This window comes from Malaclemys terrapin, chromosome 1, assembly GCF_027887155.1.
Source record: "Malaclemys terrapin pileata isolate rMalTer1 chromosome 1, rMalTer1.hap1, whole genome shotgun sequence".
NCBI classification, from domain to species: Eukaryota; Metazoa; Chordata; order Testudines; family Emydidae; genus Malaclemys; species Malaclemys terrapin.
The window spans coordinates 223,608,436-223,621,976 of record NC_071505.1 but is presented as its reverse complement, the minus strand read 5'-3'; the positions used below and the strand labels follow the sequence as shown (position 1 = coordinate 223,621,976).

At 38.1% G+C, this 13,541-nt stretch overlaps 1 protein-coding gene across 1 annotated transcript; it reads left to right on the top strand.

Moving 5' to 3' along the window:
* The first annotated feature begins 451 nt into the window (after window positions 1–451).
* On the top strand, window positions 452–12,458 carry LOC128836319 (uncharacterized). Its single transcript, XM_054026534.1, has 4 exons — window positions 452–541; window positions 6,271–6,636; window positions 8,887–8,990; window positions 12,282–12,458. Exons 1-4 carry the CDS (start codon window positions 490–492, stop codon window positions 12,456–12,458), a joined length of 699 nt encoding a protein of 232 aa, XP_053882509.1. The 5' UTR covers window positions 452–489.
* The last annotated feature ends 1,083 nt before the right edge of the window (window positions 12,459–13,541 follow it).

Sequence of the window (13,541 nt, the reverse complement as noted above, 5' to 3'; positions counted from 1 at the left end):
TGCTCTCAATTTATTTTCTTTTTGGATAAGGAGCCTCCAGAGCCTCATGTGTATTGTCCATGGAAATCTGCTCCTTCTCCTTAAAGATTCTGCCTTCATCTAGTACATAGTTACTGGACTGGGGACGGGTGGGCAAACGGGGATGGCATACTGCAGTACCCAGGTGAATCAGGAATAAAACTTTTCATATCCCTGTTGAATTATCAAACAAAGAAAAATTTTGAGGGGCAAGAACCCCAGCTCTAATGGAATATGATTCAGAGCTGTACAATGAACAGATAATCTGCTGCATTCACGAGAAAATACAGTAACATCATCAAAGGAAGGAAAATGGTAGGCATGAGTAAACCACAAAACCACCCTCCCGGAAACAGAGTTAAAAACATGTTTAGGAGATCTTTTATTTACTACTTCACAAATTGCTGATGACTGTAGCACCAAGTGTTTCAAATGAGGTTTTAAGTCATCCACATTAGGAATCCGAAGAAAATGAAGCCACTTGTCATATTGTTTATGATTTCTTATTTTATTCAACTCACAGGTAAGATTTTTTTTCTGGGGTCTTCATGCTGCAAATTGATTATTGCAGGAAGTGTTAATTCTTAAAGCAGGTAATAAAAAGAACATGAAACTGTCAATTCTTGACTTTTAAATAAATATTTTTATTTAGTGTTATAGCTATCAAAAAATTGCTGTCTTATGGAGGAAAACAGAATAAATTAAACAAAAGCTTAAAAAGGCACAGATTAAAAAACTCAGAATTCATTTGATAAAACACATTAAAATGAGTTTTTATTTGTGTACTGTACCTAATTTTATATTTTAGCTAATATTCTACTATATCAGTGTTTATTTTCATTTATATTACTATAACCAATTTGATAGAGCATCCATAATAACTAATTAGATGACTGATCCAAATTTAATAAAGCCTTCAAACAGCTGTTATATTTATCTTGTTAGATTGTTAGTGCATGTTCAAAATGTTGTACAAGATTTCCAAACAAGAACCATCTATTTTCACTTCACTAAGTGAACTAACCTGAAATGGGTTAATAATGATTTTGGAATATCATTATCAATTGTATGTATTCACTTCAGAAGATAATCTATGCATTCTTTCAACAAGGGGGATAAATGGGGAGAGGCCACACATATCTATTCTTTATTTTCCATTTTAAATGTTTAATTCAAATTTTACTACATTAGACTTCACTAAAGAGAACCAAGTCTCTCTCAAGTACAGTGCAACAGATGTTATCACTTTCACAGGTATATGTATCTTAATATAAATGGGTGTATTCAGATAACAAATTCTTCAAATAAAACTGCCATATTCAAACATGTTATGCTTATAAAAAGCACACGGGACCTTTCATTTATTGAAGATACAACAATTGGCATATGCATTTAATCACACACACAAACACACACACAGTCCCACCAGTCGGTGTTATAGTTACCAGTTCCGAGTCCGGGTCAACCTAGTGGCCAGCTAGGTTGATCATGGGTAGGTAGGAGCCGGGTTCTGTCAGTTGTGACATGATGCTCCAGGGAAGTTTTGGCAGGACAAATTCAAAGTTTTATGGCAAGGCACCCTGTTCATATAGTGATGTTTTTTTTATTGGGACCAATGAGTTTTGTATCGTCATGCTGTCATTAATTGTTGTTTGATGACTGCTTGTTTTTTTAAATTTTTTTTTCTTAATTCTTTTTGTTTGTTTTTTAGGGAGTTATTTTATGCTGGTTTTGATTACAGCTATTTTGTTTTTATTGTTTTTATTGATAGGTGCCTGTTTTTTTTTTAGAGTTGTTAATTTGCCCTTCTTTGACATTTTAATAGGGGCCTGTTACAACCTTCTGGTTCCCTTGCATCTGTCTTTGGTTCCTTCCTAAAAGGTCTGTTACTGCCTTGAAATTAGCTCAGATACAGAATTATACAAAATACAAACATAAAATCCTATTACTACATATCCCTCTTGTGATGTTTCAAGAACAATTCTTGAGTGGGTCAATATACTGAGAGGCCATTTGAGCTTGTGGTTGTAATTTAACAAACATTTTTTTTGTTCAACAGCACATACAACACAAACCCAATTCTTTCAGCCTTCCTTCATAGGTCATGTTCTCAAGACCTTTAATCATTCTTGTTGCTCTTCTCTGGACCCTCTCCACAAACAACACATTTCTAGCAAGGAAACACAGGATAATATTAACACAACTAATAATAGGTGAAATATAATAGACAATACGCACTTAGAAGTCAGGGACCAGCCTGTAAAAATGTTGTACCAGTGATAGGCTGTCAGGTTTTTTTTAGACCTAGCAATTTTTAGCATGTCTCTATTTACATGTAATATTTGAATGACACGCTTCCCTATATTCTTTTGTGTTCGTTGTAAAAACTAAGTCACCTTTGTTTCTGACAATAAGTGATTAGTTAGATCATGCCAATCCAGGCCAAGGGTAACAGAAAAATTAACTGGGGTGGTGATTATAGTGCTCTGTGCTTCTTCTATTTTTGGTAAATAGTACGTGTGTGATTGCTCATATATAATACACTGGCATTACATTTACATTCATTCACTGGGGGTTGGCTGATACTTGCATTTTTCCAAAATACTGTTTCCCAGGATGTAACACATACACATTGTCCGTTGTACAAAACATCCATCACATTTTTTGTTTGTTCATAGATTCATAGATTCTAGGACTGGAAGGGACCTCGAGAGGTCATCGAGTCCAGTCCCCTGCCCTCATGGCAGGACCAAATACTGTCTAGACCATCCCTGATAGACATTTATCTAACCTACTCTTCAATATCTCCAGAGATGGAGATTCCACAACCCCCCTAGGCAATCTATTCCAGTGTTTAACCACCCTGACAGTTAGGAACTTTTTCCTAATGTCCAACCTAAACCTCCATTGCTGCAGTTTAAGCCCATTGCTTCTTGTTCTATCCTTAGAGGCTAAGATGAACAAGTTTTCTCCCTCCTCGTTATGACACCCTTTTAGATACCTGAAAACTGCTATCATGTCCCCTCTCAGTCTTCTCTTTTCCAAACCAAACAAACCCAATTCTTTCAGCCTTCCTTCATAGGTCATGTTCTCAAGACCTTTAATCATTCTTGTTGCTCTTCTCTGGACCCTCTCCACATATTTCTTGAAATCCACACACATGTTCCCAATGAGGTATTTTGCTAGTAGGTTTTGTAGTGACAGGTAGGGACAAGCATACCCATTTCTGAGAGCTTCATTCTGTACACCCTCAGGTGTACAATAATTTTTTTTAAGTCTATTAATCTATAACCTGGGATAGCCAAAAGGATCCCATGGTCAATTTTGGGAGCGGGCTCAATTTTCATATTTTTGTTTTTACAGACTGTTGGTGAGCAATTTTAACAATAATTTTACCTAATGACAAATCAGGCTTAACCATGCTGGAAACATATTGCATTCATTTATATTTGTAGGTATTGAACAAGGGCCTTTTTTGTTGTTTTAAAAACTGTGTTAATAACCTAACATTCCCAGGTATTACCCAAAAGATTTTGTGTTTAAGTGATGCTAAACTAAGAATTTACATTTCAGTACATTTTTTGGCCAAGGCAGTTTTATTTTTAAATTTTGTTTATACAGTAGTCAGGAGGTGGTGTTTAGCCACTGCCACATATTTTATGTTGCTTTTATGTTTCCCAAATCTATTTGTACTAAATCCACAGTAGTATTTGCCTGCTTGTGAATTAGAGTATTTTGCAGTTGTGACAAGGAACTTAACTTATTTTTAATTACCTTCAGGTTTATCATTCTTGCTCCAAAACCAATTTTTCCTAATATGGTGTTTGCTATATGCGAATATTTTCCTGTAAACAGACTGGCATTTTTTGACCTTCACCCTTTTGCAACATTGTTTTTTGTAAATATAGTTAAAATGCTTATTATTATTTTTTTTTGCGTAATGCAGAAGGGTTTTTTTTATAACACAATACACAACAATGCTAGCAACAAGACAAACAACACAAGACAAAACATAAAACACAAAATACAATTTTTGTTACAAGAGTAGATTCATGGTATTCTGATTTGCTTTTTAGCAGATACCAGCTTTTCTTGAAGTTTTGAAAGACAAAAAGAACATTTTTCTACCCCTTTTGGGATGGCAGATTATTGCTTAAAATATTCCTTTCTTTTACAAATATTCTAGCTGATTGCAGGCAAAACAGAGGAATTACCCCCATACTTTCCTGTGTTTTTGTTCTATAGGCAGGACAGATTTTAATGGCTTTTACCTTTTAAGGGTTTAGGGGAAATTATTCCACTATTTAGTTATTAAATTTATGAGGTGGTGTACCTCACATATTTTTTTCATACAGCAGACCAGGTTTATAATGTTTTTTTGCTGTGCTAAGCTTTAAGTTTATTTATAGGTAATAACTGAGAAGTATTATTACCATATGACCTTAGAGGTGTTTTTTTTTTAATTATACACTTTACATTGTTACAGGGGTACTTATTAACATTACATTTATTCCAATGTTTAATATTAACAATAACATTAGCATCAAATTTATTAAAGGTATTTTGTTATACCATGTATTATATTTTTGGGGGTTTGGTGAAGGTAGGAATGTCATGCATATAAGCAGATGCCTTTTATACTTGTCTTTAGATTTCAGCACTGCATACACACACACTATTTTTTTATTATTATTATTATTTATTTTTAGGGTTAACCTGTTTTGTTTTTTTTATTTTTATAATTTGAGCCTTTTCATTTTAGGAAGTTTGTTTGCTGACCAGGTATGTTCTTTATTTGAAGCTTCTTTGTGCTGCCATTTATAGGTAGATATATATTTTTTTTTAGTTAGATAATTTGCATCGACACAGATGCTTTCTGGCTGGCTTTTGTATCCAAAGCCATTAGCAACTTAGAGACTCTCTTAAAAGGGACAAAATCAATTTTCACCAGAGTTCTGATTACTTTTTACCTTTAACTCCTGCTTCCAAAACACACAGCGATCTGAAAAAGAAAACCCAACCTATTGTAGCTCCGTTTGGAGCCCTAATAGGATTTTAGTTAAGTATTATGTTTTGTTTGCATTTTTTTTTACCCCTTTTACAATATACACTGCACGTGTCCTGTGAAAGTTTAACTTTTATAACATTATATTAACCATATTAATTTTTACATAAGGTGTAAGTGGGGTTTTTTTTGTGCTCACAGAGCTTTCATGTCCCCTTATTAAAGTGACAGTCTGATTAGACAAATTACCTTAAGGCACTGTGTTTCTAACATTGCTTCTTTGTGCACCTTACTCCTGCTGTTGCTCCAGAGGGGCACTGTCTTTTTTAAATTTTTTTATTTTTTTATTATAGCTTTTATTTACTATTTTGTTACCAAAAACAAATTCAGATTTTTTTCCCCATTCTCCTGGTCTTGACTGCCCTGCTGCAGCCATGACTTTGTTTTTTTAAAAAGATATTGAACATTATAAAGCATTAAGGTACCTAAGGGTTAAATGCTAAATACCAAAGCCAAACAACACTAGTTACCTGTGTTTGGCAAACAGTGTCTGTCAGTTTTGCAACTTTGAATGAAAAATTTAAATGGATTTTAGTGGTATTATTTAAAAACAAAACAAAACAAAACAAAAACCAATTTATTTTAAACCTACAAAACAGAGTTTTACAAACCAGGGAGTGTTGATTTAGGTCCTTAAAACCTTACATATTTACACAATATATTTACACACATATTTTTTTAAAATATTTTACGGTGCTTTAATTTTTACACAGCTGTACATAGATTACATTTGTATACATTTGGGGGCAGTTAAGTTCCAATAGAAATCCCTTATGTTCTTTTAGTAAATTTGACTAAATTGTCCATAGTCGAATTATTTAAATCAGATTGTTTCTTTGTCTGACTTATTTACAGAAATTCCTTTGGAAAAGGCCCAATTTTTCCTTCAGAATGGCTGCAAAGAAACTAGAATTATTTTATAACACTTTTTATATGAATGTTGTATGTGAAATACTGGCCCCATTGAAGCCAAAGGCAAAACTCCCATTGACTTCAATAGGGTTAGGATTTCATCCAGCTCATGGCTGGATCTTTTCTGTAACTGTAGAAGTCTATCATACACATTTGTTGAGCTGGCCAAGATTCTACCCTCACTCACAGTTTTTAAAATAGTCCGAAAATGGTTTCTTTGTGTGCCTCTGTAAAGAGTATAACAACTCATATGCATCCACTTTTCCATCTTACAGTTACCAGTGGAGCAGAACTTTCAGTTGTACAATATCCCCAGGACATCAATGTGTCTCTTAATTCAACTGTTTTGATACTGTGTGAATTTGACTACCCAGATAAAACCATAAATAATACATTGACAGAGGTGTATTGGAGGAAAGACCCTACCAGTAATCAGCCGGCGCTCCAGCCAACCACAAGTACCTCTGATGTTCAAAAGTCACAGGTACAAATTAAAACAGAACAGTCCAAAAAAATTTCAATCTTACGACTGGACAACGTTCAGCTGAACGATGCTGGCATGTATTTCTGTGATGTATGGCTAACTTTTCCACCACCGGTAAGGCACAAATTTGGAAGTGGCAGCAGGCTGACAGTACATGGTAAGGAACTTTTGTAAGTTACAGAAATAGACTTGGGTGTATATAAAGATGAGCTAAATTACCCTCCAGTTGTATTGCCTTTTCTCCCACAGTCCCAGAATATTGCTGTTTTAATTCCACCTGGAGTTGTATGTACATGTGTGGAACAATGACAACAATACATTCCAAGATTTTACAAGACTATATATATATATATATATACACAGAAATAGCCTTGTAAAATCAATATATATATAAAATATATATATTGCCACCCTCCTGCCCTCACCAGTAGATTTTAAGGCTAGATCATGATAGTCATGTCTGACCTGCATGTTGCAGGCCACAGAATCTCACCTGCACACTCCTGTAATCGACCCCTAACCTCTGGCTGAGTTACTGAAGCCCTCAATGATTTAAAGCAGTGGTGGGCAACCTACAGCCCGCAGGCCACAAGCGGCCCATCAGAGTAAGCTGATTGAGGGCTGCGAGACATTTTGCTGTCGTTGACCATCTGCAGGCACAGCCCCCTGCAGCTCCCAGTGGCCATGGTTCACCGTTCTTAGCCAATGGGAGCTGCGGGAAGCGGCGGGCCACAGGGATGTGCTGGCCACCGCTTCCCGCAGTTCCCATTGGTAGGAAATGGCAAACCGTGGGGGGCTGTGCATGTGGACGGTCAATGTCAGCAAAATGTCTTATGGCCCTCATCAGCTTACCCTGATGGGCCTGTGGGCCACAGGTTTCCCACCGCTGATTTAAAGACTTCAAGTTACAGATACTCCACCATTTACTCTAGTTTAAACCTGCAAGTGACTCTTGTCCCATGCACATTACATTTTTTACTCTTACTTTTATAGTAAATATATATCAATGATAACCCAGTACAATTTGTGTGTGTGTTTCTAGAAGTTAACCCAAAAGGATCAAGCAGGGCGAAAGTGTCTTTGCTTTAGATTGTAATAAAATTTTCAGTGCTTTGTGACACTTGCCCAATTGACTTTCATGACCCTTCTGGGATCCATGATCCACCAGTTGAGAAACAGTCTCTTAAACAACACGGATCCTTTGCCCATCTGCATTCTCTAAGCAAATCTGACTGGACAGTTGATTAGCTGATGCAGGACAACTGCCAAATACTTTAGTCCCCACTATATTCAGCAGACTGTCCAATTGCATTTTGCTGAGGCTCCATCAGCTTTCAGTGGCTGCTAAGATAAATTCTCTTGGATAGTAGAGCACCATTACCCTATGATTTCTGTTTTAGAAAAGACATTGCCTGAAATTAAATGAAGTAGCTGTTGCCATGAAAGTGGGTTATTTTCTTTATAATAGCAGTTTGTTGTCACATTGCAAAGAGGTTTTCAGAGATCTTACCATTAATTGGATGGATTCTCCATCACTGACCATTTTTAAATCAAGATTGGATATTTTATAAAAAACAATGCCTTAGGAATTATTTTGGGGAAGTTCATGTTCGGTGGGTGGCCAAACCGTGGCTCGCAAGCTGCATGTGCCTCTTTTACAGTTAAAGTGCGGCTCACAGAGCCTCCCATGCCCCCTCCACATTCTCTGCTACCAGACTCAGGTGGGAGGGTGGATCTTGGGGCTTCTGCCCTGCTATGGGGTGGTGGGATGAGGGGTTTCTGCTCTACAGGGAGGAGGATCTCAGCAATTCAGCCATGTGGGGTGCACCTGCCGGGGTTTTGGGCTTCAGCAGGAGCGGGATTGAAGCCCTGAGCCCGGACAGGCACCTCTTGTGAGGCTAAACCCTGAGACCCTCCACTCCCTGCAGGGCTGAAGCCCTGAGCCCTGGCAGGTGTCTCCCATGGGACTGAAGCTCCTGAGCCCAGAGCCTCAGCAGGTGCTCCCCGGCTATTGAACGCCTGAAAATTGTCATATGCAGCTCGCAGGGTCAGTAACTTTGGCCACCCTGATCCGTGTTATTCAGGAGGCCAGACTAGATGATCACAATGTTCCCTTCTGGCCTTGGAATATATGAATTCACTGGAAATGTAGGATTCCATTCATTTTATAATCAGGTTATCATTATGTTCAGAAATCTTACACTTTTCAAGTGGAATTGTTCATAATTCTCTCCAGAAGAGGCTCAAACCCTTAGCCTGAAAAATTAGTGAAAAAATGTGATAAATATGAATAGGAAGCCAACCATGACCAAGCCCCACCTCATCCATCACATAAAAAGCTCATCTGAAAAACGAACAAACACCTTTTTGGTTTTTACATACTTAAATATCTCTTTCTTTATTTCAGAGTCCAAATGCAATGGCAATATCAGACATGATAAAACATGGTGGGTGTGGTTCTTTCTTCTTGGATACAGCATCTGTTCCTCCGTTATTATCATAGCTTTCTCCGTAAGTAACCATTCAGAAATAAGTATTACAAAACTAAATATGCTCCTGGGGTATTTTTGATGAAAAGGGATGGGTGAGTATGTGACAAACCTGTATAAAGGCACTCCTTAATTTCCAGCAGGTGAAGGGCTACAAGTAGAACCCAGATTCCTTGCCCATTTCATGTGTGATCTGGAGGAGAGACCAGGGCATGTCTTTAAAAGAAACAGGGTGCTGTCACCACCTGCCCTGTTGCCTTCGATGCCTTTAGGCTGTGCAGCTTTGGCTCAGAGCCCTGACGCCAGTAGCATCACTACATCATAAAAATCTCACCCTGAGCTTCCACCAATCCAGTTACTCCTTGCAGGCTGACCCCAACAGCCATTCTGGTCCTGAGTCTCCACAAAACCCACTCTTCTGCAGTGTCCAGGCTCTCTGACTGAGGTAACACCAAGTTCACTGCTCCCAAAGAGCCAGGGCACACCACAGCTTGTTAGCTTGGTTGGGGTGATACACTTCAACCTAATACACAGCACTAAGATGGCAAAAGTAAGAATAAGTTTATTAACAAAGAACATAGATTTAAGTGATTTCAAGCAAGACTGAAAAAGATATGAATGGGTTACAAACAAAACTAACACAGTCTAGTGTCTAAAACTTAATTCTAGCAAAATGTAGCTTTGCCTAACGTAATGTCTTACTCACACCAAGTGTTCAGCATTCTCCAGCTTGCTTATCCATCTTTCCTAGCTACAAAGTGCTGGCTTGCCCTGCTCCCTATCAGCAAGGAAGCAGCTACTGCTGGATGGTCTTGGTCCTGCCCTTTGGTCATTGGAGAGCTCCACACAGTGAGACATGAAACTATTCATTTTAATCCTGCTTCTCTCTTTCCAGCTCACTCTGTCTGCAGTCACAAGACCTCTCTAAACCATACAATTAACAGAATGTTGGTCCTTAAAGGTGCAGAATGTGGAGCAGGGATGTATTGGACCTATGCCCGCCCTGAAAGGGCCCAGACAACCAGTGACATTTCTTGACTGTACAGCATCTTTCTTTTCAAGGCCGATTAAGAGTATACAAGTAGATGTTCAAGGACTAAACTTTACAGCAAAAACTGCCTTGTAAAACGAAGGCTCGTGCAGTGTAACAATTTTGAAGGTCAGCAAATTCAAGTTATTCTGGACAAAGAGGCAACAAGTTCAGAAACATAAAGGCTGTTAAACAGCCTGTCAGCCGCTCCCTCTCTTTTATATTGAGGGAGCTCCAGGTCAAGCACCTATCGCCTCACCTCAATTGTAAGAGTGTTATGTGAAGAAAAAGAAGTTTCTCAAATAGGCATGTCCCAATTTAAATGTGTGCGTGGGGGGCACTTTTATTCACAACAACCCTATCTTTCACCTGTTCAGTTTGTGCTGTTTGAAGAGAATCCAAGAGCCTTTCTGCTACTACCAGTGCTCAGCCAGATGAAAAGGGACTTTAGTTACCCATATGGATCAGAAACAGTGGAAGTCAAGAGAGAAAACACAACTTTGATGTAAAAAGCCATTGATTTTATCTAATCCACCACCTAATCAGACTAGTTTTCTAAAAAGCTTTTTATTGGTTGCTGTTACTACCAAACCACAATAACAGAATGTAACCAAAAAAAAAAAAAAATGTCACCCAGCTAACATCTGTAGCAGAAGAGATGTGTGCACTCTGTAATACCAGGCCAGGGAATGCTTTGATGAACAGGCACAACCCATCAAAAGCAGCTTCACATTGGATTTTGTAAAAGGAGTCAGCATAAACACTCCTAAATTCAATGGTGGCATCACTGGCTGGAGCAAATCATAATATGAGTGTAAGGAGAGAAGAAAATAATCAGATGGAGAAGGTATTTACAACTTTTTAAAGTCATTCTTTACCTGAATGATAGCTGTCCCATTTCATGCCATGGAAATGTATATGTATAGTGTCAGAATAAGATCACAGACTATTAACAAGGATTAATTTAGGGAACTGGATGACTCAAAGTTGGTAATGGAATCAGGTGCTTTTTTCCTTCCTGTCACTGTTGCAAATTTAGCTCTAGCCCTGGTCAGTAATAACCAAGTCATTTGGATGGCTTCTATGGAATGAGTTGGTCAGGGCTGGTTCTACAGGTGAGCAAGCAGGTCAGTTACCCTGGGCACCAACTTCCAGGGTGCATCATATCACTCTGCCACTCGACTTTTATTGTTGTTGTTCCGAACTGACTGCTCTGACTTTTTTCCTGTGCTGATTGGCTGGCTGTAGATGGCATGTGGTTGGGTTTTTTGTTGTAGGTTTTTGGCTTGGGGGACAGGTCAGGGAAGGGGCTCCGCAAAAGTTTTCTGCCCTGGAATGGCTAGGTGCACTCCTGGGGCTGGTGATCTGAGTCAACCTTTTTCCACAGCATAAAATTCACTGTTACCTTTACTAGCAGTCCCAGCAGAGGCCTAGAAATGAATTTTCATGGAGACATGAATCACTCCGGATCAAGGCTTAGGCATATTGGTGGAATGATGTGGGAAAACCTACATAATGCCTTTGCATCTTCCTGTGCATACAAGCCTGTGGTTGTCAATCCGGCATCTTTCATAAGCCCTAAATCAATGCCCCTGCCCCCTTCTAAATACAGTTTTTTAAAGTCCCTAAGAAACCCCCCAAACCCTTACCTTTTTTAAATGATAGTACAGAAATACGTTTTAAAATAGTAATTGGGGGGAAGAAAAGTATTCAATAAGATCACAAACACAATCCAGAATATTAATTTAGTCACTTCTTAGTTGTGCAGACGGTACAATATAAGCAAACACTTTTCCCGTTGCCTGGAAATGCTTTGCATTTAGGATTGGTAGTATATTGTTGTGTTAATGTAATGTATTTCATTGCAAAATTTTAAGGCAGTAGCAGTTTTTAGTAATATGTCCTGCTTTTCTTTCTGCACAAATTTTTTAGATAAAAAGTACCCCCAAAAGTCCCCAAATTCCATCCACTCACTCCCCTTGTGGTCTCAGGAAATTATATAACAATTAGCCACTGTATGGTAGCCAGTATATCACTCTAAAGTCATCATGATAATCTTAATATTCTGCCAGTTTTTAAAGGTTAAAATTACCCATTACATAAAGGAATTGAGTATCTTTCATTACACTTGCAATTTTCTCAGGCACATTGCAAGTAGCGCAGAATCCAAACAGAACTCTTGGGGAGCCACTCTTGTTTAGTCAGGCTGATGGTCTCTAAGGCAATGGCATATCTGATGACAATGTGTTATTTATTGCTTAATGATGTGGGTTTTTTTAACAGATTCTTCAGTGCTGTAAAAAGCATAGGAACAACTCAAGAAATACAGATGGCATCTGCACTTTGCCAAGCGAATGGATTTATGATAAACCATCCATGACTCTTAATAATGGATTTAATCAAGAATATGAAGATATGAGACTAATAAAGACTTTTACTCACAGTGGAAGTAAGATATGAAAAAGCTGGATGCATGCATAATTGAATTACATTACCACATGTAACAAGTACTTTTCTACCCCCACAAAAAACTTGGTTAATTTAGAGTTAGTGTTGCTGATGTGAATTTCGTATCAACACAATCACTAAAAATCAAAGAAACCACCAGTTAAGGCAACATGAACATCGAAGCCCATCTCACTGTATATGTCTTACCACCTAAAGGCACTCAGAATCCTCTGACAGATCTAATTCTTCTTAATCACAAGAACAAAGGTACAGCATGAACGTTCATCTTCAGTTAGATTATGATGCATTCCCCATGAGCACAAATGCAGTGGCAAAATCTGCAATGTGTTATTTGTCCATTAAAAAGTAGGATGTCAGATTTAGAATTGTGAATTGGAGTGTGTTTGGGAGGAATTCCCATACCTATCACCAGCCTACTATTTTGCCCCACCTCTATTTCCTTCTTTCGGTGCCCCTTTTTGCCTCTCAACTCCTTTCAACCTCTCCCACTCTCAGATATCCAGCCATTTCCCTCACTCTGATCACCTTGGATATATACACCTCCCAACAAAATGTAGCTTGCAAGGGAAGGGAAAAAAATCTATTTTAAAATTACTGGAAACATACTGATGTGCACATAACATATGTGAGTGAATGCATGAGCTAAGTACCGTAACCCTTGTCCTGTCTTCCCTGATCCTCCTTACTCACTGATGTGTCATGTCCAAAATTAGATTGTAAGCTCTTCTGGGCAGGCACAATGTCATTTATATTTTCTAAGGTACCTAGCACACTTGTAAAGCCTGTATAAATAATTTAGCGAGGCTGGATAGAAATAGTTTACTTTCATTTGCATAGTGATTAACTACTACTTGAGGTAGACTTACAACAGAATGAATAATGGTTGTATATAAATGACTTGGGGAAAATTAATACTTCTGGACAAAATCTACTCAAATTGCTCTGAAAGAAAGGGCAATTTTTTTGCATAAGCTGATATTGTTTTGATTCCATATTGATGAGCAGATATCTCACCAAGGAAAGTAACCGTCTTGGGTCAAAGGAGGAGGTTGCTATAACTGAATGGCAGAAGCT